The sequence below is a fragment of the Camelus ferus genome, chromosome 17 (assembly GCF_009834535.1).
Source record: "Camelus ferus isolate YT-003-E chromosome 17, BCGSAC_Cfer_1.0, whole genome shotgun sequence".
Taxonomy (NCBI): Eukaryota; Metazoa; Chordata; class Mammalia; order Artiodactyla; family Camelidae; genus Camelus; species Camelus ferus.
In genome coordinates this window covers 45,595,349-45,621,189 of record NC_045712.1, presented here as the reverse complement: position 1 = coordinate 45,621,189, position 25,841 = coordinate 45,595,349, and the positions used below count along the sequence as shown (strand labels likewise).

The following is a 25,841-nucleotide window of genomic DNA, read 5'->3' as shown; positions in this document are numbered from 1 at the left end:
CGCAGGGGACAGAAGATGCTCCCTAGTGTCACTGAGGGTGATGAGATTCCGGGATAACCAAAGAGGTACCGCCTGACGGCCAGAGGCAGGTGGCCATAGTCACCACTATCACCAGCCAGACCAGGGTGGCAACCAGGTCATGTTGACAGAGGTGACCTCAGGCAAGGGCTTGTAAACCACAGCCTTCTAGAGGGTGAGATGGTTGGGCCACCAGCAAGGGCGCTGCCTGATGAGTCTCACAAGAAAAGAATCAATTACTCATGAGCAAAATGCTGAGGTCTGCCACTACAGTGGAAACTCGTGATTCCTTCGTCCGGTTCCCAGCTCTGAGGCAGGTCTACAGCCAACTGATGGGAGGGAGGGCCCTGTAACAGCACCCTAAGGACACACAACAAATAATCCTTCCCCAACGGGATGCAGGGCACCTGTGTCCTAAGGCACCCCCAGACCGTGTGAGGACTGTTGGATGCAGTCTGTCTGAGTTGGATGCCAGGGCTCCTGAGATGCCATGATCCCCACCCTACCCTCACTGCTCTCTGGCCACAGGAAAGGGAGCCTTGGCCCAAGTCCTTCTCAAGTGGGCCCAACAAATCAGAGGACCTACCCCACACTGATGTCCCTGGTCCTGAGCGCAAATTGGGATGGCTTTACTTAACAGCCCCTAGACTCTTCATCATGAGTCACTGTGGAGGGAAGGACCAAGCAGACGTCCTGGAGTTGCCCACTCCCTACCTCCACCCGAGATAAATCTGAACAAGACCACAGTTCCTCCCGGAACTGCAGATCCTGGTGCCTCCCCGGCAGAGACTCACTGGACATCCTCATCACATCCCAATGCAGGTCACCCATGAGCCCCTGTAAAAAACAGAGCCTGGTGGATGCTGGCTGATTACTTGTTTAACCAAGCAGGAAACCCAGAGGCAGCTACCGTGTGGGTGTGGTATCATTCCTGGAATCATCAACACAGCCTCTGGCATTTGGTTTGTAGCTAATGTTCTAAGCTTTTCAAAATTATCAATAAAAAGGGTCAAAAGCAGTTTGCCTGTCAGCAAGACACTGTCTTTCTCTTGCCCCAGGACACTGTTAACTGCCCAGCTCTCCCATAATCAGTCTTGACTGTCAGGATACTCCCTGAGCTGTTTCGCTGGTCTGATATGCAGACACCACCATGGTACCTGGGGAGCAGTGACAAGCCTCTGAAACTGTAATTTAGAAAAGCAGCAGAGGGGAGATTATGGACAGCTACAGAAGCAGCATCACCTAAGAGACAGCTTCTAACTGGTGAGTGTCATGGCCAAGATCAACGGGGAAAACCCACTCCATGATCCCTCTCAGTGTTTAAGGACCTGAGAGGATCCAGCCTCAAAGAGCTGGCACCACTGACTTGTGGCACCACTAACAGAAGGAAGGTAATGGAGAGCCGAGGAGGGGAGGAGGAAAGAAAGAAACCCGCCTTCAGAGATTTTTTCCCCAAAATACAACTCAACAGTCTGAAAATTGATGAATCAAGAGAAAGAACAGAATTCTGCCCCTTCTAAATGAACTGACACCGGAACCGAATATGGAAGAGACATTGTTTTATTTCACATGTGCACGGGTGTGGTCGCATCAGTTCTTACGTGCAGGAGGTCACAGAACTCACAAAATAAAAAGCAATTCCAAGCAAGCCAAAGCCCACACCTTCCAGAGCTCCCACACCCCAGCCCAACCCAATGTACATAATGCATATAATATCGGAGAGAAAAGACCACAGTGCAAATGAAATATACTCAGACCAAAAACACATCAGGGACCAAATACCATCCAATATAACATGTTTCAAGTTATTGATACCATTTAGATTATTTCAGTGGTAAATAAGCATTTTTTAAAAATTAAGCACAACATCAATACTTATATCACCAGGTAATGGGAACATTCCCCAAGTTTCCTAGTCCTCAGGACTAAAAACAATTATATTTGCATGACTTGTGCACATTCCTCAACCTAAGAGCCTTTCAAACATCAAATGTCGTGAAAGCACCATTCCAGCAGACAGGCTGGGGAACAAAGGGTGATGATCAATATGAATCTGGGGTAATCTGTGAATGATCTGCTATAGCTTATATATTTATGTATTTTATTTACTCATGCCTCTCTTGTTCCAAAAAGATATTTGTTCAGCATTCCAGAGAACTGTGGATAAAGAGTGTAAATTACAATGGAAGAGGAAGGAAAATGGAAGAACGGAAGAGGAATGAGCACAGGTGAGGACCAGTTCCTAACCCCCCAGGACTCCCAGACATTTACAGCTTTAATTCTGCCCCCTCCTCTCAGAGAAAAGGTACGTGCATAATTTAAGAAAACCAAAATAAAATTTAAAAATATAAAATAATTCCTAAATGTTAAAAACAGACCTAACTTCCCACACAGGAAAGAATCATTTCAAGGGAATTTGAAATAGTATTTTGAGTGTGTTGAGCCTAAGGATAAAAATACATTTTGAACTGTATTCAGGTAAAACAAACAAATAAACCTGCATCTAGCAGATTTCATCCTATTAATAATATTTTATTACTATTTTGAATCTATGAAATACATAGGAGGATAAAGAGGTAATTATATCCGGTTGTTATGAACCAAAATTTTCAGTGTAAAATAGAAACAAAGATAAAAATCAAAGTTAAGTAAAAACCCTATAATCAGGAAATCTCTGCACCTTCCACTCAATTTTGCTGTGAACCTAAAACTACTCTAAAAAAGAGTCTATTTAAAAAGAAAGAAAAAAAAAAAAAACAACCATAATCTCCCATTTGAATTGGGAATATTAATATAACTAAAAATTTTTTCTCTTTGTAAAAAAATATATATGTCCTAGCAATAGCCATAGAAACAGTTTAGAAATGACACTAGCACTTATCTCCTCTAGCACTTAAATTATGATCGCTAAATATTTCTCACTAAAAGAAACCAGGACTCCTTAAGAAATTACTTAATCCAAGTCAGGGGCAGAATATGTACAAAATAAGCCTAAAACTATCAAAACTATTAGGGCTACAACAAAATGACACAGAAGCCAATCTGAAGGAGCTCCAACTGGCCAAAGATGGGGATACTTTGAGCAGTAAAAGATGTACCATTTCAATGGGTTTAAACACGCCAAATATATAAAAATAGCCAAATTCATAATACTCCCTCCCACCCAAAACCAAAGCTTATTGGTTATCCTTGGAGTTTGCTGGGAGTATCAGCTCATCATTCTGAAAACTGATGAATCAAGGGAAAGAACAGAATTCTTTGTAGAAGAACCACAGCTTGCAAATGCAGAAGAAATGATGAAATTGAGAATCACTGTTTTGGGGACTGATGGCAGGATTACATTTCTAAATGCTACAAAAATTCCTTCAGAACTTAGAACTGAGGTAAAATGTTTCCATTGTCTCTTCATTATATAAAAGTCAACTAATTATTCCCAGAAAGCTTGTTTAGTACTCTGGCCTACAAAATTCTGTATTCAATGTATCAAACTAGAAAGAAAAAAAATCACCACTTTACAATCCCTAGTGGGATAATGACTTTAGGCAACAATCATCAATGACTGCTGAAGCATTAGATGAAAAGATGACGTGAAACTTTCTAGCAGAGGGGCCAAGCTGACAACACCTGGACCCATGGGTCAATCTTAGCATCACTGAAAGCAATGAAGTCTTCCTACCATAAAAGGGGAAAAGTTGAACATGAATCTATCCAGCTTCTAGTTCTAACTTTAACAGACGTCTGCCTCTACCAGTTTGCAGAAAATACGAGGACAGTACATGTTAAACACCACCACAAATCCAAAGAACCAAGATATAATATCCAGTTAAGTTGAACAAGCAAATGACATAAAATAAGAGGGGAGGGTATTTTACAGACTTAGAGAGATTTAAGAAATACATCAAATACAATATTTATTATATTGTTATTAGATCCTGATTCAAGTAAAAGAACTATTAAGTGACATAATTCCTCAAGAAATTGAAAAACTAAACCTAAAGCTAGCTAGGAAATAATGAAAATTAGAGCAGAGGTAAATAAAATAGAGAATGAGGGAGAAAAAAGAAAAAAATCAGTGAAAGTAAGAGTTGGTTTTTTGAAAAGATCAACAAAATTGACAAAATTTTAGCTACATTAACTAAGAAAAAAGAGAGGACTCAAATGGCTAAAATCAGAAATAAAAGAGGCGCTATTACAACTGATGTCACAGAAAAAAAAAAAGGATTATAAGAGACTACTGTGAACAATTGTGTGCCAACAAACTGGTAATCTAGAATAAACAGATAAATTCCTAGAAACATACAACCTACCAAGACTGAATCATGAAGAAACAGAAAATCTGAACAGACCAATAACTAGGAAGAAGATTGAATCAGTAATTGAAAATTTCAAAGAAAAACCAAGGACCAGATTACACACCATGACCAAGTGAGATTCTGAATGACAGAATGATTCAACATGTGAAAATCAAGCAACAGAATATACCATATTAACAAAGTGAAGGACAAAAACCACATGATCATTTCAAGTGAGGCAGAAATAGAAAGGATTCAACACCTTTTCATGATTAAACACTCAACAAATTAGGAAGAGAAGGAAAGTACCTCCACGTAATAAAGGCCACATATGAAAGCTCACAGTTAACATCATACTCGAAGGTGACAGACTAAAAGCTTTTCTTCTAAGATCAGGAACAAGGCAAGGATGCCTGCTCTTGCCACTTTTATTCAAGATACTATTGGAAGTCCTCGCCAGAGCAACAAAGCAAGAAAAAGAAATAAAAGGCATTCAACTGGAAAGGAAGAAGTAAAATTATCTCTCTTCACAGATGACATGATCTTATTTATATGCAGAACACCTAAAGATTTCATATACAAAAAAAAAAAATGTTAGAACTGATAAATTCAGCAAACTTGCAGGATACAAAATCAACATACAAAAATCAGTTGCATCTCTATGCATTGACAATGAACAGTCCAAAAAAGAAATTTAGAAAACAATTCCAATTATAATAGCATCAAAAAGAATAAAATACTTGGGACTAAGCTTTAACCAAGGAGGTGGAAGACTCATATACTGAGAACTACAAGACACTGCTGAAAGAGATTTAAAAAGACTCAAATAAATGGAAAGACATCCCGTGTTCGTGGATTGAAGACTTAGTATTGTTAAGACGTCCGTACTCCCCAATGTGGTCTACAGAGTCACTGTAATCTCTATCAAAACCCCAATAGCATTTTTTTTCAGAAATAGACCAATTCATCCTAAAATTAATATGGAATTTCAAGGAGCCCAAATAGCCAAAACAATTTTGGAAAAGAAGAACAAAGCATGAAGACTCACACTTCCTGATTTCAAAAGATATAACAAAACTACAGTAATCAAAGCGATATATATTGATACTGATATGAAGACAGACAAATAGACCAGTGGGAAAGAACAGACAGGCCTGAAATAAACTGTCACATGTACGTTTAAATGGTCTTCAGCAAGGATGCCAAGACCACTCAATAGGGAAAGGACAGTGTCTTCAACAAATGGTGCAGGGAAATTGGACGTCCACATGCAGAAGGACGAATGTGGACCCTTCACATCATATACAAAACTTAACTCAGAATGGATCAAAGGCCTATCCATAAAACCCTAAATTTAAAAACTGCTAGAAGAAAACATAGGGGGAAAGCTTTATGATATTGGGCTTGGCAGTGACTTCTTGGATATGACACCAAAAGCACAAGCAACAAAAGCAAAAAAATGGAGAAATGGGACATCAAACTTAAAAACTTTTGTGTATCAAGGGATACAAGGGTGAAAAGTCAACCTATGGAATGGGAGATAATATCTGCAAATCAAATATCTGGTCAGGGGTTACTATTCAGAATATATAAAGACCCTGTACAACTCAACAATAAAATCAAATAACCTGATTTTAAAAAGGGCAAAAGACTTGAATACACATTTTTCCAAAGATAATATCCAAATGGCCAACAAGTATATAAAAAGATGCCCACCATCACTGATTATCAGAGAAATGCAAATCAACAACACAATAAGTTATTACCTCACATCATGATCAAAAACAAACAAATAAAAAAACCAGAAGGTAAGTTTCAGTGAGGATGTAGAGAAACTGGAACACTTGGGTACTGCTGGTAGGACTGTTAAGTGGTTCAACTACTATGGAAAACAGTGTAGGGGTTCCTCAAAAAAAAAAAAAAAAAAAGAAAGAAAGAAAAATAGAACTACTGTATCATCCAGCAATCCCACTTCTGGGTATATACTCAAAAGAACAGAAGGGGTCTCAGGGAGGTATTTGCACACCCGTGTACACAGCAGCACTATTCACAATGGGCAAGAGGTAGAAACAACCCAAATGTCCTCTGATGGATGAAAGAATAACAAAATGTGGTCTATACATACAATGGAATATTACTTGGCCTTAAAAAGGAAGGAAGTCTTGTCACATGGATGAACACTGAGGATGTTATGCCGAGTGAACTAATCCAGTCACAAAAGACGATAATGCATAATTCCACTTGCATGAGGTACCCAGAGCAGTCAAATTCATAGAAACAGAATGCAAAGTGCTGGTTACCAGGGGCTGGGGCAGGGGAGGAAGGGGAGGAGTTGTTTAACAGATACAGTTTCAGATTGGCAAGATGAAAAAAGCTCTGGAGATCTGTTTTACAACAATGTGAATATACTTGACACTACTGAGCTGTACACTTAAAAACCACTAAGATGATAAATTTTAGGCTATGTGTTGTTTTGTTTTTTTTTTTTACCACACATACATACACAGACAGTTGAGATAATCAGGAAGAATTGAAAACTCTACACAGTTAACTGCAGTTGAATCTTGCACTTACCTATAACAGATGTAGCTACTCAACCCCCAGAGAGTGGGAAAAACACTTTTATTGAAAGACAGAAGACCTGGCTTCTAGCCCCAAGTCTCCTAACTAGGTATTAGATGATATTAAAGAATTATTCTGAATTTCCTTGGCTGTAACAGCATTATGGAGATGCTTTTTAAATAAGAATTTATACTGAAGTACTTTGGGGTAACATTACATTTTCTAAGATTTTTGTTAATATACTCCAGACAAGAAAGAAAAAAGAAAGGGCAAGCATAGATGAGAAATAACAGTAGAACAGTCAGTTGTTGAAGCTGGATGATGAATATATGGGGATTCAGGTGCTAGTCTTTCTACTTTGGGAATATTTTCAAATTTTCACAATAAAAAGCTTTAAAAGAGAAAGCAAAATAAGGGGGGAAAAAGGATGGATGAGTGAATGCATGTTTGGAATGGATGGCAGTAGGATTAATGCATTGAGATTTTATAACAATAGTATCATAATACACACGACTGTTAATTTTTAAAAAGACTTACGTTTCATTTTAACTTTCATTTAATAGATTTTGAAAAAGAAATTAGAATGAAATTGAAAGAATTTTCAGGCTTCAAGTAAATGTTTCTCACCACCTCCTCCCAACCCCTTGCAATAAATAAACTTGTCCAAGGTAAGTGACTGAAGAACAGAGAACAGAGGCACCAAGTGTGCTGTGGAGAGCCGCCTGCCCACCAGGACCATATTTGGACACAAATGGAGAAATTTCTGCTGGGAAAACATCCACCACATCATGGAACACAAACCAAGTACACAAAGGTGCTGCTGACTGTTCCTTGGGCACACAGACAGACCTGTTTCATTTCTATTTATAGAGAGGAATCAGTCAAGCCAGGACTTCAGAGCAAGGACAACTGGTACACAAGACAGATGCCAGATGAAAGCAGGACTGATGGAAGGAACTCTATCAAGTTCAGGGCACTGATGAGAAAGATCTCAAATCAAGACAACAGTGTAATAACCTGGTGAGCAGGCGAGTCACCCAGGACCCGCTGCACCGAGGGGTGGAAAACAAACAGCACAACTTTCAGTCTGCTGGGATCCAAATGAGAGAGCTGGAAAGTCGGTGATCGGAAAGGGGGTCAGGGCATGAGAAAGGGAGTGGGTTTGGAAGAGTGACGACCTTCCTGAGGCCGGGAGAGGCGGGGAGCTTGAGTGGTGCCACGGAGAAGGGTGCCAGGGAGCCTGAGCAGAGCAGGCAGGGGCGCTGCCCTGGGCAAAGAAAGCCCTTCCCCGCCTGTAGTCCCACCACCTGCAGAATGTGTTCAGGAAAGGCTCCCCAGGGGCACTTCCTCAGTTCTGAAGCTGCTTCTCCCCCAACTCATTCTCAGCTGTAAGGATGATTAAACACGGGGGTGGGGGGGGTGGGGGGGTGTAAATAATGAGGAAATCACTGAAATCTCGACTCAAAGACACACTGGAAACTTGACTGGAAGGTCAATACTTTGGCTGCTGGGACATGAGAAAGGTGGCCTCCAGGACCCCCAGGGTTCCAGTAAACACCAAGAGGACCAGGAGGAAAAGGAAGAGACTCACTCTGGCCAGATAGAGCATGCACAAGGAGACGGGAGCACAGGCAGAGGAAAGCCATCCATGGCCCTGCAGTCACTGCTTTTGACAGATCACCGGCCCCCTGGCAGGCGGCGTGGTACCCACTCACGTTCCCCGGGACTGGCTGCTCTACAGAATCTCTGAGCACTGAGACCAACACAGTTCCTCAGTGTGCCTCATGTGATGCTTAAAAATGAACATAAAGTGCCCCCAGCAGCTCTGCGCCATGACTTAACACCCTCCTCACGAAACACTCTTGAGGTAGGTAATCATCCCCACTTCAGGGTAAGGGAAGCCAAGACCCAGGAAGGTCAAGTTTGCCCGATGCTGCCTGACAAGCGAGCCGGAGGGTGAGCCCCCCACCCCACCCCCCGTCAGAGTTCCCTGCCAGAAAAAGATTTTCAGGGAGGCCATTTCTAACAGGCCTTATTGCTATCTCAGGGTCAAAGGGTCCCCTGCCTCCAGCCAACAGGGGTGGGATCACACCAGACACGGTAACCCCTGCCTCTTTTTCTATGGGTTCAGTGCAGAGATGGCCGTATGGTTCGGTGGTCAGAGCCCTAGGACAGGGAAGGATGGGGCCAGGCCCAGAGGGTGGGGGTGAGGGCAGGGGTGGAAGCCACCCAGCAGGAAGGACAGCCCAGCACCCCACAGCCAGGAGGGAAGGCCTGGGGCCCTGCCAGAGCTCAGAGCCCTGCCACTCCCCAGGCAAGCTACCACCTCCCCCACTGGTAGAGAGGGAACCTCTGCTTCCAGGAAAAAAAAAATCAGACCCACCCTGGGGTAGAGGGTGGGTGCTATGGTTTCTGGACAGTTCCCCCAGTGTAAGTTATCCTACATTGAAACCAGCCCACCCTTTTGCAGGCCCAGCCTGCGTCATTATGGTGAATGGAAATTCAGCCTCAGGCAGACCATTCCAAAGGACATCAGGCTTCCGGCCCTTGTTTGTTCTCTTTACACTGTTACTTGCGTCTGAATCTAGAACAGATACAGCTACCTAACTATCAGGCAGTGGAGAGAACACTTACACTGGGAGGTAGAAGACCTGGCTTCTACCGGAATCTCCTACATCCCTGGTCGTGCTGCCAAGGCCCTACCTCTCTTGGCCTCAGTTTTCTCATCTCAGTGGTGGGGAGCAGCCTGTCCCTAATCCCCCCAGCCAGGTGTCGTACACCCTCTGAATCCCTAGGCAGCAGCACTAGGACTGTCACCTACCAGAGCTGGCATCCGTCCCCTCACCCCCAACCCCAGCCTCACTCAAGGCCCAGAACATATTCCAGCCAGTCTCGCTGATGCTCTCAATACAGGTGACTCTGACAGAACCAAGGGAGAAAAGAAAACCTTCTCCAGCAGCCATCTCCCCTGTTCTCCCAGATGCCCTAGCAACACTGCCCCTTCCCCAGAAAGCTCTGGATCAATGATTCTGGAAACTGCTTAAGCCCTAAAGAGGGTTTTAAAACACCAAAAGTCCCTTTCCTACTCCACTTTCCCGAGGCATCCCTCTCCAGCAACCCCCCTGGTTTGGGTTCATCCCCTCCGTGAGCTCTGCAGAGGAGGTCGGCTTACTCCACGTCATCTGCAAAACAGATACCTGTTCTGACACAAGGGGCTTGAGTGGCCTGACAAATGCCTGTAAGACAGAGATGACCATCTGCAGAGTTAACCTGCCTGGACTTGCCAGGCTTGTGACAAGCGTGTGTTGGCAGGAGAGGCTGGAGGAGGGGGAGCAGGGAGCCTGCCCTGCAGGGGGATGGAGATGGAGGGCCAGGGTAAAGAGGAGGCACACGGGGCAGGGGTGGGTTCAGGGAGCCCGCCGCAGGATGAGCTCTGTAATCTCCGCCCTGCTGCCCAGCCGCATGGGTATCCCGTAGTAGGCGGTGCCAGGGCTTACATATACGAACGTAGTCTGGGCCACTTGGTAGAGACCAGCAAAGAAGGGGTTCAGGAGGTAGGCTGCCACATTCAAGGGGAAGATCTGCCCAGCGTGCGTGTGCCCAGAGAGGATCAAATTAATGTCCGGCCGAGACTGGAGGGCTCTCTTGGCAGCCAGGGGCTGGTGAGCCAGTAAGATGGTGGTGTGGTCGGGGCTGCAGCCCCCTAGGGCCTTCTCGAGATCCATGCCGTGGCCAGAATAGTGCAGGATGTCTGCTTCGATGTCGTCCACCCCTGCCAAGCAGATCCAATCATCACCCTCAACCCCGCCAGGCTCAGCCCGGGTGGCAGAAATCTTCACATTCTCATTGTGCAGAGGCCTGACGTTCAGTGACTCTAGCAGTGCAAACCAGTTGCTGACATCCGACGTGTAGTACTCGTGATTCCCTGTGACGAAGTAGGTGCCGAGGCGTGAACGCAGCTGGCCCAGGGGAGCCACAGCTGTGCGGAGGATGGAGGCTTCGGAATCGCAGAGGTCACCCACAATCACCGTGACATCCGGCCCCAGCCTGTTCACCATCCTCACGAACATTTCCATCTTGGTCCTGCCCACCGTGGGGCCCAAGTGGATGTCTGAGAGCAGCACGATCTTGAGGTTGTCCATAGAGGCGGGTAACTGATGGGTCGGCACCTCCACGGTTTTCACAGCCGGGGGCTGGGCAGCGTTCAGCAGCCCGATCACACTGAGCACAGCGGTCACCACCACTGCCAGCGCCGGCCTGAGCGCCAGCTTCCTGGTCTTGTCAAGGCTGCCCACGGCCCTGCCGGAGTGCCAGGCCAAGAGCTGGTAGGCCTGCTCCATGCCGCTGAGGGTACAGAGGAAGAAGACCATGATGATGTACGCACCGAGGCAGGAGTAAGCAGCCAGGGAAAAGAGATAGGGCTCCTCTGCCACCAAAAAGAGCATGGTGAAGAAGCTGGAATGGGCCAGGGCCAGGAAGGCCACCACGGCCATCTTCCAAAGCTGGAAACAGGCCGACTCCGCAGCTGGGGAGTGGCTGAGGTTGCCGACCGTGCTCCGCCAGATGTAGAGGGAGCCGAGGAGCATGAGAGAGTTGGCAAAGAGGGCAAGCTGCAGGCGGAACAGCCACCGCCAGGCCCTGAGCTCAAGGCTCTGGGCCAGGTAGGAACGGGAGATGATCATGGACACGAAGACAGTGCCAGCAGCCAGGGCGGCCTTGGTGCCCAGGGACAGCTGCCTGAAGATGGCCATGCCTCCACTCCTAAGAGGCTCCCCTGCCAGTTCTGTGTGGGTGGGCTTGGGAAAGTGAGTTCCTTACAAAGGTCAGTGGCCAAGGAGAAGTTTCCAGGTCAGCTCCGCCTGCAACCAGGAACCGGCGTCAGCTTTGTGGGATAATAGAACCTCCTTGTCCCCATTCAAAACCTGCAGGCCGCTTACATCTACCCGACCCACCTGGAAGCCAAGCCACTCAAATACCAGCCAGTCACTACACTTTATTACTGAAATACAAATACACTGGATTGTAACGTGATGGGCTGTCTTCATTTTCTTACAGTTTTCTGAATGTTTAAAAAGTTTTTCCACAAGGTACATGAACTTCTTTTATAGTAAGAAAAGTATGATTCTAAATCAGCGGTTCTCAAAGTGTGGCCCAGGGAGACCCTTTGAGAGGGGTGGTTCATTTACTCAAAACTATTTTCATAATAATACTAAGCCAAAAAGCCTTCCCATTCTCTTCTCTCATGAGTGTACAGTGGAGTTTTCCAGAGGCTCCATGAATGCAGAAGTAGCTATGAGAATCCAACTGCCATCTGTTAAGACAGACTTGAAAGAGAGTTGCAAAAATGTAAAATAATGTCACTCTTGGTCCTCAAATTTGGGGAGAAATAGTTATTTTTCAAAAAAATAAGTTGATTAACATCTAATGAATTTATTATTTCTTAAGTTAATAAATATTTTTAAATGTTCTGTTTTAACTTCTGGGGTGGCTAAAGTTTGAGAACCGCTGTTCTAAATAAATGTAAACAAGGAAATCATGGAAAGCTAGTCTGCTGGTATCTTTTTCAGCTCTAGGACCAGGCACAAGACCTAGGTGCCTGATCTAAGAATCTCTGGGGTGAAGCCAGCCTCCCAGTGTGGGCTTTTGGGCCTGGCAGTCATAGGACAGCCCCTGCTGAGTGAGGCTGAACAAGGATGATCATCAATCGTGACACGGGGGGCTGCCCTGTCTCCCAGCCCCTCCTCCATAAATACTTAACCCTCCCCTCTCACAACATTCCTAGATGCTGGTTAAGATCTGCCTTTCCCCCCCCTCCCCATCTTTCTCTGCCACTGGCAACCCATGAACTTTTCTCTCGTGTTTCTCATAGCTGGCTAATTCCCACTCCAGGGCTCCAGGCAAAAAACCAGGGCAAGGGAACCAAAGACCAAAACAAACATTCCTTTGAAGTGACCTTTTCCCAAGAAGAACCCCAAGTTAAAATACTTTCGAACGTTGTTTTCCAAATACCTAAGAATCTCAACATGGGTTTTAGACAGGTATATGACTTTTTTCTGCTCCAGGCACTTTACTGAAAACCTTTTATCAAAGGGTATAATCTGCAAGTCAACGGGCCCAAGTTCATAGGTTTCTACTTAAAACAAGCACCCGACTCAGCCCATTCAAATTCTGAAGGAGCCAAAGTTGGTTCGCTGAATGTGCGGAGAGACAGGTGCCAGTTTCAACCTGGCGCTCCCCCACCCCCAGACCCCCGCACCTTTCCGCGGCCGTGATGCCGGCCTCCCCAGGAGCGAGTCCGAGGTCCCTCGGGCCCTTGCCTTAGCTCTGCCGGGTGGGCTGAGGCTGCGCTTCTCCCGCAGTCGTGCACGCACCCCCCTCACCGAGCCCCCCCACCCACCCAAGCCCCCACCTCCACCCCGCCCGGCCGGACCTCCCTCCAGCTACGCAGCGGCGCCGGCGGCCACCTGCGGCCTGCCTCTCGCCCACCGCCAAACCCTGAAGGTTTGGAAAATCCAAGCCATAAAAGTAGGCGGCGGGAAGTGGCGAGAAGGGCAGGAGATGTTTGAAAAGAGAACACCTCGAAGGAAGTTAGCCCAATGTTCTCTTTGCGGGGGCCTCTCCTGACCCTATTTTTCTCCTTCCGGAGCGCTCAGCAGAGCACAAACTGGACAAGGGAGGGCGCCCCAAACCAGAGCCCTAGGCGCCCTCCAATATCATGCGCGCTATGTGGAATCCCCCTTCCGGAAAACCGCAAAGCAGGAAAGCACCTGAGCTCAGCCCCTCGTCACGCGGATAGGGAAGCGGGTCCAAGCGAAAGCGGCGGCCGGGCGGAACACACGAGCGACAGAGCTACCGGGAAGGACGCGCGCCGCGCCCGGCCCGCCCCCGACTGGAGGGCCGGCCCACTGCCTGCGCTCCCTCGGCTGCCTGAGGAGCCGGGCGCGCCCGGGGTGGGGGGGTGTCCCAGGAACCCCGCCCCGTAGGACCCCGAGTGGCCGCAGCTCCAGCCTGGTCTCTCGCCAGCCTGTCCGCTAGCCATCATTCCTGCTCGAGGGTCCAGTGGACTTACGTGCAAGCCGTGCGCAGAGCCCAGCAGCAGCGGCACCAGCAGCAGCGGCACCAGCATCAGGGAGAAGATACGAACGACTCCCGGCGTGTCCATCCTCCAGCCTCCCGGCTCCTCAGTCAGCGCCGGGGCAGCCGCCGGGCGTCGCTTTACTGGGGACCGGCGGCCTGGCACCGCCCCTCACGGGCCCGCCACCAGCCCCCCGCCCGCTCCGCCCCGCCCCGCCCCGCCCCGCCCCACGGCCGCAGAGCCCGGAGCCCCGAAGGCGCGAGCCTGAGGCCTCGCGCGGCCGCGTGACTCCTGCGTAGTTATCCGGGCCCTGCCGGCCTCCGCCGGAACGCGGGACCTTTCGCAGACTTACTCAGGAGGCCTGGCTGTCAGCAGCTCGGTGATGCGCCCGGGGGTTGGACTTTATCCAGGATCTCCTTGCTCCCTGGCTTACCTGACAGGAGAGAAGGGAGATAAACTAAATGACGAGCTAGACCCCCAGCCCTGCATATGGGCCTGGGGGCTGCCCGGAAAACTAAACCAGGGGCCCGCCAGTGAGGACCAACCGTGTATCTGGTACGTGAGAGAAAAGTAAATAATAGGTGCTCGCCCCCCAAACTCTAGGAGAGAGGTCTAGAAATACGTCCTTTTACAAGCCTTCCAGGTTATTCCAGTGCGCACTAAAATTTGAGACCCACTGTTCTAGGTTACTGTTAAATTTAGAGGTATGGTTCCAGTGTGGCAAAATCTTTCGGAATGCCAGTGCTCAAAGCACCAGGGTCTGAGGAACTTTATTCATCCTTGGGTTTTGAGAGGTAAGAGTAACAATACCTCCCCCACTTTCAGTTTTGCACTTAAGCCTCTCAACAACATCGTTGTGATGGCAAGATCTGTCTAGTGGACACCAAATAGTATTTCTTTCTTTTTTTTTTTTTTAACTTGGGAAAACGAAGGCTCTACCGTGTGTTAACCTGTGCAGGACCCCTGGTTACCCACAAGATCTGAGTCTGAAGTTAAGTCTTTTCCAACCTGGTTCCCTGAACTCTCTGAAAATTCCCCCCTTCTTCCTGTCACTGCAGAAGTCTCCAACTTTAATCAAAACTGAGTTTCAGAGGAAGGAGCCTTTGGGGAAATCGCTTTTAAGTATACATGTATATTTCTCCAGCTTTATCAAGTTATAATTGGCATTCCACAAAATTCACTGGTTTGTAAATATTTTCGACTTTTATTTTGTGAACTTTTCAAAACTTAGTTTTGAAAATTAGGAATGTATGGTTATGTTATGCTATTGACAGACTCCTTGACTACACTTTAATCAGGCTCCTCTGACTGGAGACTCTTTGAGACCAGACTAGACCTAGCCTAGGCCCTCTGTGCCTGTCCTGTCCTTGCTTGCCCGGCATTGTCCACACTTAGCAAAGAATCCAGCTGAGTCAGTTTAGAGACAATCCCCCAATTCTTGATATCTGATCAAGTTTCTCATCCCCATTCCACCCCTGCTTTGACCTCTAAGTCCTTGGCCTGCCCTTAGCAAAACCCCCTTGAGATCTCTTATAATTTTCCACCCAAAAGCTGCCTATAAGTCTCCAGCTGTCTTTGCTGTGCTTAGAATTGAGACCCATCCCCCAGCGATGTCTATAGAGTTGGCTCTTATTACAACAGCCTTGCCATTTCAGCAAGTGTCAGAATAATTTTTTCTTTAGCACTATATATATATTACAATGTGTGGATCTTTCTAAAACTTAGTTTGGTTTTTAAACATTGGGATAATGGTTACAAAAGTCAAGAATAGTGGTTACTCTGGCGGGGTAAGGGCCTGAGATTGGCAGGGCTCCTGTGGAGGGGCTTCTGGGAATGGGCAACAAAGCTTTGTTTCTTGAACTGGAGGATGGTTACAAGGGCATTTGCCATAATATAACTCATTTGGTCATTTATTTGTTTTGTGTCACTTTCTGTATCTGTTTTAAGTTAAAAAGTTATTTTTTCCTTTTAAAAAGTTAAAAAATAACCATAACTATCTTCCAAAAAACCCAAAAAACTTTTATATTATGTAACAAAACAGCCAAAATTCCATTTGCTCCTTCCTTTCTCCTTTGCCACTGGACATTTCCTCTGGAAATTGAGAAATAGGTGCTGGCTTTCCTTTCCCAGGTTCTTTATAGGCCTAGACTACCGACTTCCCCTCTCCTTTCCAAACTCTGCAATCCTAGCTCAGTACTAAAGAGGTACTAAAGGCTTTGGAGGCAGACAGACTTAAGTTGGAATTCAAACTCCACCACTTAATATCTGTGTGACTGTGAGCAAGTTACTTAACCTCTCTGAGCCTTAGTTCCTTCATTAGTAAAATAAGGATAATAATATCAAACTCATTGGGTAGTTGGGGGGCGTTACCAGAGATCATGCCTATTGGAACTTGGCACCTACAGGATGCTAATGGGACAGGTGATGAAATCAGAATTAGGACTGTCATTTAACTTCCTGTTTTTGATCCGGGTACGACGTCTAAAGATTAAATAATAGTTTTGTACGAATTCATTGATTTTGATAATTGCACTGTGAGAATGTCCTTGTTTTTAGGGAAGAAAAGGGCGTCATCTCTGCAACTGCCTCAAACAATTCAGGGGAAAAAATGTGTGTACGTGTACACACAGAAGGATGAAACAAATGTGGTAAAACGTTGACATTTGAGGAATCAATCATGGAATTCTTTGTACTGTTTTTTCAGTTTTTTTCCTGAGACTGAATCCTTGCAAGAGGAAATTAGATTAAAAAAAAAATTCTTAGCACATGGCAGATTCAACTTTTCCCACCTTCTTTCCCAGCCTATAGATCTAAGGTCTATACGCAGCAGGCATTTTTTTTTTAACTGAATTGAGGCAGAAAGGGTTTAGCACAGGGGCTGACAAACTAAAGCCAGTGGCCCAAATCTGGCCCTCCTTCCTGTTTTTGCATGGCATGCCAGTTAAAAATTTATTTTTACATGTTTTTAAATGATTGGAAAAAAGTCAAAAGAAGAATAATATTTTGTGACACTTGAAAACGTTCTGAGATTCAAATGTCAGTATCCATAAATAAAGTTGTATTAGAACACAGCCACTCCCAGTCCTCCATGTTCTGTGTGAGACTGCTTTGGGATTATGAGGGCAGCTGAGCAGTTGAAACAGAAACCTGATGCCCACAAAACCTAAAATACGTTCTATCTGGCCCTTTCCAGTAAAATGTGCCCAGAGAGTTTGGATTGTAGTTTGTTTCTGAGATGTTAGCCCCTGACTTTGTATTATAGTTGGGCTGGCAGTAGTAATAATACTATTGTTGTAATAATAATACTGGATTCTTTAGCAGCAGTGAGTCACTCTGCCTCATGATCTAGTTGCATGTTATTATCCACATTTCACAGATGAGAAAACCGAGGCCCAGAAGAGTTAAATGACTCGCCAGTTGCCACAGAGCTAGGAAGTGATGGCATCTTTAAAGTTGCGTTGCCTGACTTTAGAGCCCAAGTTATTTTTACAAGGCTATGCTTCCGTGCATACCTTATTTTTCAGTTCCTGTCCAAGTGCACATATAGAGTGTGTCCTGGGATGTAAACTCCAGGTTGTGAGGGGTATGAAATGACCTTAAGAAGGCTGTCACCCCGTAGGGACTCATCTCCAGTGAGAAAGGTGTCCACATCCACACTGGAACTAAATACAGGGCCTGCTCTGATACAGACCAGTGCTACTCAAAGTGTGGTCCGAGGACCAGTGGCATGAGATCAGTACAGAAATTCAGAGGAGGCATCTAGAAACTTGAGAAAGTTTGTCTCTTGAATCGAATAATGAAAAAAGTGGATGTGAGTTTTATGTCTACTGTTACTTCCTTTTTCTAATAGTTGATTTTTCTGAAATTTTTACAACAGGATCAGTCCCTGAAAGAGAAGAAAGAACACTGATAACCACAGAAGCGAAACTGACCCTTCACCAGAGGTAGTTTGAGAAGCCCGGGGGCCTCATCACAAGCCTGAGAGCAATGAATAGAAGAGATGTGTGCAGCCCAAGAACGGGTGAAAACTTCGTTTTTCTATCTTAACAGGACTCTGCACAAGGTAAGAAGCACTGAATGACCTATTTTCCCTTATGGTCCTAATAAGAGCTTTCCCTCAAGTCTCAGTCTCAGTTCTGAGCTGTATTTCAGTGTAAAAATTTAACTAACTTTACATTTTTAATGTTTTTAAAGTTCCATTAAAATGATTGTAATTGGTTTTAAGAGCATTAAATGATATATGTGAAAGGCAAGGAGGAAAACAAAGCCTGCACTAAAAAGAAATGACAGCTGAATGCCATGCGTGATCCCAGGTTGGATTTTGACCCGGGGGGAAAAAACCTGCTACAATAGACATTAATGGGAGAATTGATAAAAGTTGAAAATAGACTATGGGTTAGAAAGTAACAGTGTATCAATATTAAATTTTCTCATTTTGATGAAGATACTGTGGCTACGTTCTTAGGAAATACACGGAAATATTTTGGGGTAAAGGGTTATAATGTCTGCAACTTCCTCTTGAATGATAATAATATGTATATGTTTATATATAATTATACATTACACCTAGTAAACATCTGCATTTTATGTTTATGGTAAGAGCAGATTATGGTGCAAGTTAGGGCAAAATGTTAACAACTGAAGAGTAAGGGAGAGGGCATACAGCAGTTCTGATGTCAAAGTAAAAAGTTATTTAAAAAATGAAAGATAAAGCCTCTTGCCTACAGATGCGGGTAGTTCTGCTGTGCGGTGATTCTTCTTTCTTCTCCTAAGTCTTTCGGGTTTCTGATGTGGGAAGTCCTGAGATCTGTGTCCTGGGGATAAGTTGAGCAACCAGCTAATGGGTATGGTTGTGAAACCATAAAAAGATAAAATCATGAAATTATCAGCCAGCAGTTTCTCCACAATCCCAGTAAGAATTTGCAGCTGTGTCCCGGGACTGGCTCACCTCTCATGACCGTCATGCGTGTTAAGATGCCCTTGACCCCATGTCCTCAAGCTCCCTTCAGGAGTCTGAGATTTAAAAACACAAAATGGCACTAGTGAGGCCAGCCTTAGGGGGAAAAATGACTTTGTTTTAAACAGTCTTCACTCTTCTTTCTATATCATCTTTACTGTCTGCTTCCTCAAGGTCTCCCAGCTGCTTCTTTGCAAGGTTGACTTTTCCCCCTTCATGTTTGACTTCAGTCTGTTATTTCTTCACCTGGGCCCCCAGACCTAGCCCCCTCTATCTTTATACCCACATCTGCAGTCATGGTTCACATCTCTGAATGATCGCAGTAGTTTTCTGGCTCAGTTGAAAGTTACAGCTAGAGGGAGGGTATAGCTCAGTGGTAGAGCTCATGCCTAGTGTGCATGAGGTCCTGGGTTCAATCCCCAGTACCTCCATTAAAAAATAAACTTCATTACCTACCCCCCCAAAATAAGTAAATTATTTATATAATCTGGATTCCAGCTTCTCTTCAAAGATCAGAAGGTCTGGCCACACCAAGCTGGGGGTCCCTTGGAGTCACAGTAGATTAGAGATGTGCATTGGGGTGTTCTTTATGCATGTGGGTCCCTCCAGCTGGCAACCATCTCCATCTGGTCCACTGCAGGCCCCATGAGAGACTTAAGTTTGCAGCTTCTGGGTCAGAGTTTCAGTGGTAATTGGCTCACAACCCCTCTGACTGCGGTATCAAACACATCGATATGACGTGTCAGATTCACTAGTCTTCTGTCTCCCAAGCCCTAGGCTGCCTGCTCTACCCAGCTGCCCTTGCGGCACATCTGCCATCCCAAACCAGCCATCTGGAGCCTCTGGCTCCTCCAGACACCTCTACACTCACTGGGATGAAGCCCCACGCTTCCCAAGTGGCTGCCGAAGAAGCTGGGTGGTGCAACCCAGAAGGGCACGTGAGCTCACTGCCCCGTGGAGAACCGTAGTGCAATGGGAGACTGGAAGAGGGAGAGCCAGTAAGTAAGCATCCTCTCCCTTCCTCCCTCAGATCAACTGTTTCAAGGTGTGGTTTCTCTGTACAGCCTGTCTAGAGACATTCCACCTGGTCTAGTGGGTGCACCTGCCAAGAAGTTGGCTCTGTGTCTTCAAGGCTGTACTGAAGCAGTGGCCAGGCGTGGTAACAGGTTACTGTGTGCTGCTCCTCATTCTTTCTTGCCTCTCTCTCCTACTGTCATCCTCCTATTGGGTTGGATCTCCCAATAAAGCATTGGCATTTAATTCTTGCCTCAGGCTCAATTTTCTAGCCCAGGATGAGAGAATTATTTGTTCAACATGATGACATTACTCTGCAGCCTGCACACTCTCTGTACGTATTTCCTGAGCTTTCTCCAACCTTGTTTTTTGGGGATGTCCTCTTAGATTTTGTTTTTAGGACCATAGATCACAACTCATTCCCAATTCAAACTCTAGATGTCTTAATGAAGTCTTAACTTTCTTAAGAGACCTTAAATTTAATTTAATTTAAGAAATCTTAAATCTCTTAGCTCCTCTTTCTTCATGAGGTAATCAGTGATGGCACTAGCTGAAGGAGATCTTTCCTTCCAGAAATTTCTATCGTGTTCTACCTGCATCTAACTTATAACCTTTCTCTTTCTCTGTTTTATGGCTCTTTATGGTCTATGCTGTAACTCTGGCCCTCATTTTTCTTACGGGGTTCACATTGGGGGTCTCCTATACTATTTTTTAACTTCCAGCCCCAACATTTTTCTTGTCCTTTGCAGAAGGAATATTCCTCTGTCAGGAATCTTCTTTCTTTTCCATTTTAGCCTCCAGCAAACTTCTTTTTTTTTTTTTTTTCAACCAAAAAACTTTTTTAATGGCGGTACTGGGGATTGAATGCAGGACTTCACGCACCCTAAGCATGCACTCTACCACTGAGCTGTACCCACCCCACTGTCACTCCCCACCCCCCACCCCCCGCCTCCAGCAAACTTCTGTTCCATTTTTTTCTGACCTTTTAAAGGAGTTCAAGCATGGTCTTTGCCAGAAACCTTCCCAGACTCGCTGTTAGACTAGATGGCTTGTATAGGCTGAATATTTGTCCCCCCCCAATTCATATGTTGAAACCTAATCCCCAAAGTGTTGGTATTTGGAGGTGGGGGCTTTAGGGGTCTTTTGGGTGATTAGGTCATGAGGGTGGGGCCCTCATGAATGAGATTAGTGCCCTTAAAAAAAGAGACTCCAGAAAGCTCCTGTGCCCGGTCCACTAAGTGAGGGCACAGTGTGAAGACAGCCATTCATGCGCCAGAGAGCAGTTCTCACCAGACACCAGATCTGCTAGCACCTTGGGACTTACCCTCCAGGACCATGAGAAATAATTTGTTTATAAGGCATCCAGTCTATGGTATTTTTGTCATAGCAGCCTGAACCCACAAAGACAGTTACCCAGCCCTCTTTGGAGCCCACACAGTACTTTGTTCAGGTCTCTATTCCAGCTCTAATGGTGGGTAATGAAAGTTTACTCACCTGTCTTCTACAGACTTTGAGTTCCCAGCAGAAACAGTAGATATCACTTCTCTAATACAGTGCCTGGCACACAACAGTTCACTCTAGGTCAAGGTAACAAATGGAAAAAAGGAAAAATAGATGTTTTATCTCTACTCATCTGGAAGTTCCTTGCAGTTAAGGGTGTATGTCTGATTCATCTTTGCATTCCAGCACCAAGGGCAGGACCTGGTATAGAGTAGACTCTGGACAGTGTGTTGAAAGAATGAATAAATTCATGATATGAGAGACTTCGTCATTAATGCCACCCAGGGGGACGCTGGCTCCTTTAGTGAGGAGACATGCTTAGACACGGCTCTGCTGAAGCTGAGCAGCCCCACAAGCAGGGGTCAGCCATAGTGCACGTGTCTGGTTTCATTTCATTTTACAAATTGTGTTGAATTATCATGGGAAGCAACCTGCCCACCCACAACCTTCTCCTCAAAGGCAATTCCACTTAACCTCTGCTGTCCCCCCATCTCCCCGCTCCGGGAAGAGAGGGGGACTCTTCCTCTGACTATTTATTCTTCCCCTGACTGACTCTTTATTCTTCAGCCACAGTAGTCTTCTTTCTGTCTTGTGTACTGTTCATGCCTCCTGCTCCAGAGCCATCTTCTGTGGGGGCATTGGCTTGTGATATGTGGGTGGAGCCTGGGATCCGAGCAGCCCTGCGAGACTTCCCAAGCCCCACTGTCAAAGCAGAGTGGCCTGGAAATGGCATAGAGCTGATGGACCCAGAGGGACCTGGCCGCAGTAATGAGGATGACTCCTCAGTGGTGACCAACTGAGATCAGAAGATGTCCCAGCAGAGGCAGCAGTGCACATATGACAGTCTCTCCCCATGAGTCCCACCAAGTTGACTTCAAGGACAAGAGAAGGAGCCAGATGAGAAGAAAAAAATGAGGGTACCCTTCTGAAACTTTTGGTCAATGTACTATTAGCTAATGCTGGGTAACAGATCATCCCAGGCATCTACAGAGAGCTGTGAATTCCCTGGTTCTGGATCATCGAGGATGGACTCACTCATGCTCTAGGCAGGTGGCAGGAGTGGTGGAGAAACAATTGGGTCATAAGTCTCTCATCCTCCAGCAGGCTAGCCTAGGCTTAGTCAATGAAGAGAGGGTTCCAAGTGCCACAAGGGAGGGCAAGTCTCAGTGTAAAGGGAGCATTTGCTATCATCTCATTGGTCAAAGCAAATCACACAGCCAAACCTAGGTCTAAAGGTTGGAGAAACTGACTCCATTTCTTTCTCTTCCTTCCTTTCTTTCCTTCCTTCCTTCCTTCCTTCCTTCCTTCCTTCCTTCCTTCCTCCCTTTCTTCCCTTCTTCCCTTTTTTCCTCCTTTCTTCCTTTCTTTCTTTCCTGACTCTGTTTCTTGATGGAGAAGCTACAAAGTCACATTGAAAGGGGCATAGTTATGGAGAGGGGAGGAATTGGAAGCATTCTTGCAATTGACCACAACCAAATTTTCAGGTCCTCTATCTTAGATGAGTTTATTTTTTTGTAGAAAGGCAATAATTCTTTGTGTATCTTGAAGTGGTTTTCCAGTTTGTTTTGGCATTCCAGAAGATGGTTAACAAATTGTGAGTTATTAAAATAGTTATCATATCTTCCTTTCTGGGTTTATGCTGCCTCCCTTACTCACCTTTGTTAACCACCCTGGACTTAAACTAATGCTGTGAACACAGAAGGGTTTTGATGATAAGCCTTTGAATGGTTTCTTTGAGAGAAATAGCTTGGTGGAGAGACTTGACAGCCTCACAGAGCTGTCATTCATTCTTCAAGAATTTCTCGAGCACCTACAATGTGTCAGGTACTCTCCAATGTGCTAGGAACACAGTGCTAGGTAAAAGGGACCTGGACCTTACTTAGTGAAGGAACAGTCTTAAGAGGAAAGACACATCAAACAAATAATCATAAAAATAAACAAACATTGCAACTGTGAGTTTGCTTGTTTACTTTCAGTATCATGTCTCCTTAAAAAAAATGTTTTATTGAGGTACAACTGACATACAATAAACTGCACATATTTAAAGTATACAGTTTGATAACTGTTGACCTGAAATTGTCACCCTAAGTGATATTCTGATTTGATTTAGGTAGGGAGGACAGAGAAGAAATGAAAATGTCCTGAGGAGGTGATATCTGCAGTGGAATCTACAATAACAGCCCTGGGCAAAGGTCTTTCTGGAGGAACTGAGAAGACAAGTACACGAAGGAGGAATATGTGGCCAGAGCTTAGTTTCTGGTTCAGTTGAGCCACATGTGAGATGCTTACGTGCATGCATGTATTTATTTATTTATTTATTTATTAAATTTTATTAAATTTTTGGCAGGGGGGAGGGGGAGGTAATTAGGTCTATTTATTTACCTTTGGAGGAGGTACTGAGGATTGAACCCCGGACCTTGTGCATGCTAAGCATGCTCTCTACCACTTGAGCTCTACCCTCCCCACCAGATGCTTTTGAATTGTTATGTCTGTGTTAGCGGGATTGAACGGTTTTCTGTTTATTGGACGCTTCCTTTTGTGTGTCTGTTCTTCACACATTAAGGACATCAAGCCTCAAGCAAGATGATCCCAGATTGGGCAGGAGGCTCAGGAAGGGACCAGGTAACCTCTTCTCCCAGCCTAGCTCCTTCCACAGGCTCACCCCACTACACACCACACACACGCCATTCAGGTCTCTGCTCAAACATCACCTCCTCATGCAATCTTCCCCACCCCATCCCATCCACTTGTTTCATTTTCTTTGTGTAACTATTGGGATTTTTTTCCCTAACTTTTTAAAAAATAGTGAGTAACTATAAAATCCTATCTTTAAAATATACATCCAGCATAAAAAATGATGCAGTGAATGTTCTCAAACTCACTCCCAGCCCCTCGCCCCCAGGTAACTGTCTCCCAGTTCCCTGCCCTTCCTTTCCCCTGACAGGAAACCACCATCCAAAGTTTTTGTTTACGGTTCCTTTTTCATTACAGTTTTACCTTGGTGTTTGTATGAGGTAAGACTGTATTACTTGCATTTCTAAATAATATTTTGTGAGCTTTCATATATTTTTAAACTTTAAACAGGTGAGATCTTTTTTTTTCTTTTTAAGGTTGAACTTTGTTGTTATGTGTAGCTGTAATTCTTTTTTTTTTAATATTTACAATTTTTTTTCTTTTTTTAATTAGGGGGAGGTAATTGGGTTTATTTATTTATATTTGGAGGAGGTACTAGGAATTGAACCCAGGACCTCATGAATGCTAAGCTTGTGCTCTGCTTGAGCTATACGCCCCCATAGCTATAATTCTTTCATTGTCCCCTGATGTGAAGTTCTCTATGTGCACATACTTGCACTTAAAAAAAAGAAAATCCACTGTTCTGTTTAGAGACCACTTATTTCTGCTTTCTGCTCTTAAGAACTGTGCTACTGTCTCATACCCAAAAAGCTTATTAATTACAAAAGAAAAAAAAATGACGTGGGGAAAATGGACACGACCTTCACAAAGTAATCAAAGTGAACACCACCAAGAAGCGGCACACACTGTGTTCCTCCTGTGATGCATGAGGAGGGTGCAGCACTGCTTCTGTGGTTTTCTAGTCCAAGAGCTTGATCTGAAACTAATTTTGAGGAAGCATCAGAGAAACCCCAGTGAAGGGCCTTTTATAAAATAACTGGCCTGTATTCTTTTTAAAAATAGTCTTTAGTTTTTAGAGCAGTTTTAGGTTTGCAGCAAGATTGCGCAAAAGGTACAGAGATGTTTCCATATCCCCCCTGCAACTATGCACACACAGCCTCCCTCACTATTAGATCCCACTCCGGAGGGGTACATTTATGACAACCAATGAAGCTACTTTGACACATCAAAATCACCCAGAGCCCGTGGCTTACATTAGGGTTCACTCTCGGTGTTGTACATCATAGGGTTTTGCCAAATGTATAATGACATTGATCCACCATTATAGTATCATTCAGAATAGTTTCACTGCCCTAAAAATCCTCTGTGCTCTGCCTATTTATGCCTCCCCCCACCACCACCATTGGGCAACCACTGCTCCTTTTACTGCCTTCAAAGTTTTGTCCTTTCCAGAATGTCATATAGTTGGAATCATACAGTATGTAGCCTTTTCATATTGGCTTCTTTCACTTACAAACATGCATTTAAGTTTCCTCCATGTCTTTTTGTGGCTTGATGGCTCCTTGGTGCTGAATGGTATTCCACTGTCTGGATGTACTACTTTATTTATCCATCTGCCTATTGAAGGACATTATGTTTGCTTCCAAGTTTTGGCGGTTACGGAAAAAGCTGTTATAAACATTTGTGTGCAGGTTTTCAACTTATTTCAGTAAATACCAATGAATGTAATTGCTGGATGGTATGGTAGAGTGTGTTTAGTTTGGTAAGGAACTACCAAAGTGGTGTCTCT

General features: G+C 45.0%; 1 protein-coding gene, 1 long non-coding RNA gene and 1 other non-coding gene across 3 annotated transcripts in view; 2 read left to right on the top strand and 1 right to left on the bottom strand.

The window, feature by feature from the left end:
- Positions 1–11,739, bottom strand: part of LOC102516561 (beta-galactosidase) — a 73,706-nt gene extending 61,967 nt beyond the window's left edge. The window contains 1 exon segment of the mRNA XM_014563050.2: positions 10,370–11,739. Coding sequence (XP_014418536.1) covers positions 10,370–11,623 — 1,254 coding nt within the window. The 5' untranslated portion in view covers positions 11,624–11,739.
- A 1,901-nt stretch (positions 11,740–13,640) lies between these two features.
- LOC106730198 lies at positions 13,641–20,743 on the top strand. The gene is made up of 3 exons (XR_004312402.1): positions 13,641–14,502; positions 17,825–18,010; positions 19,676–20,743. It is a non-coding gene; the product is annotated as an uncharacterized LOC106730198 (long non-coding RNA).
- On the top strand, positions 19,264–19,335 carry TRNAT-AGU. The gene has a single exon. It is a non-coding gene; the product is annotated as a tRNA-Thr (tRNA).
- Positions 20,744–25,841: the final 5,098 nt, after the last annotated feature.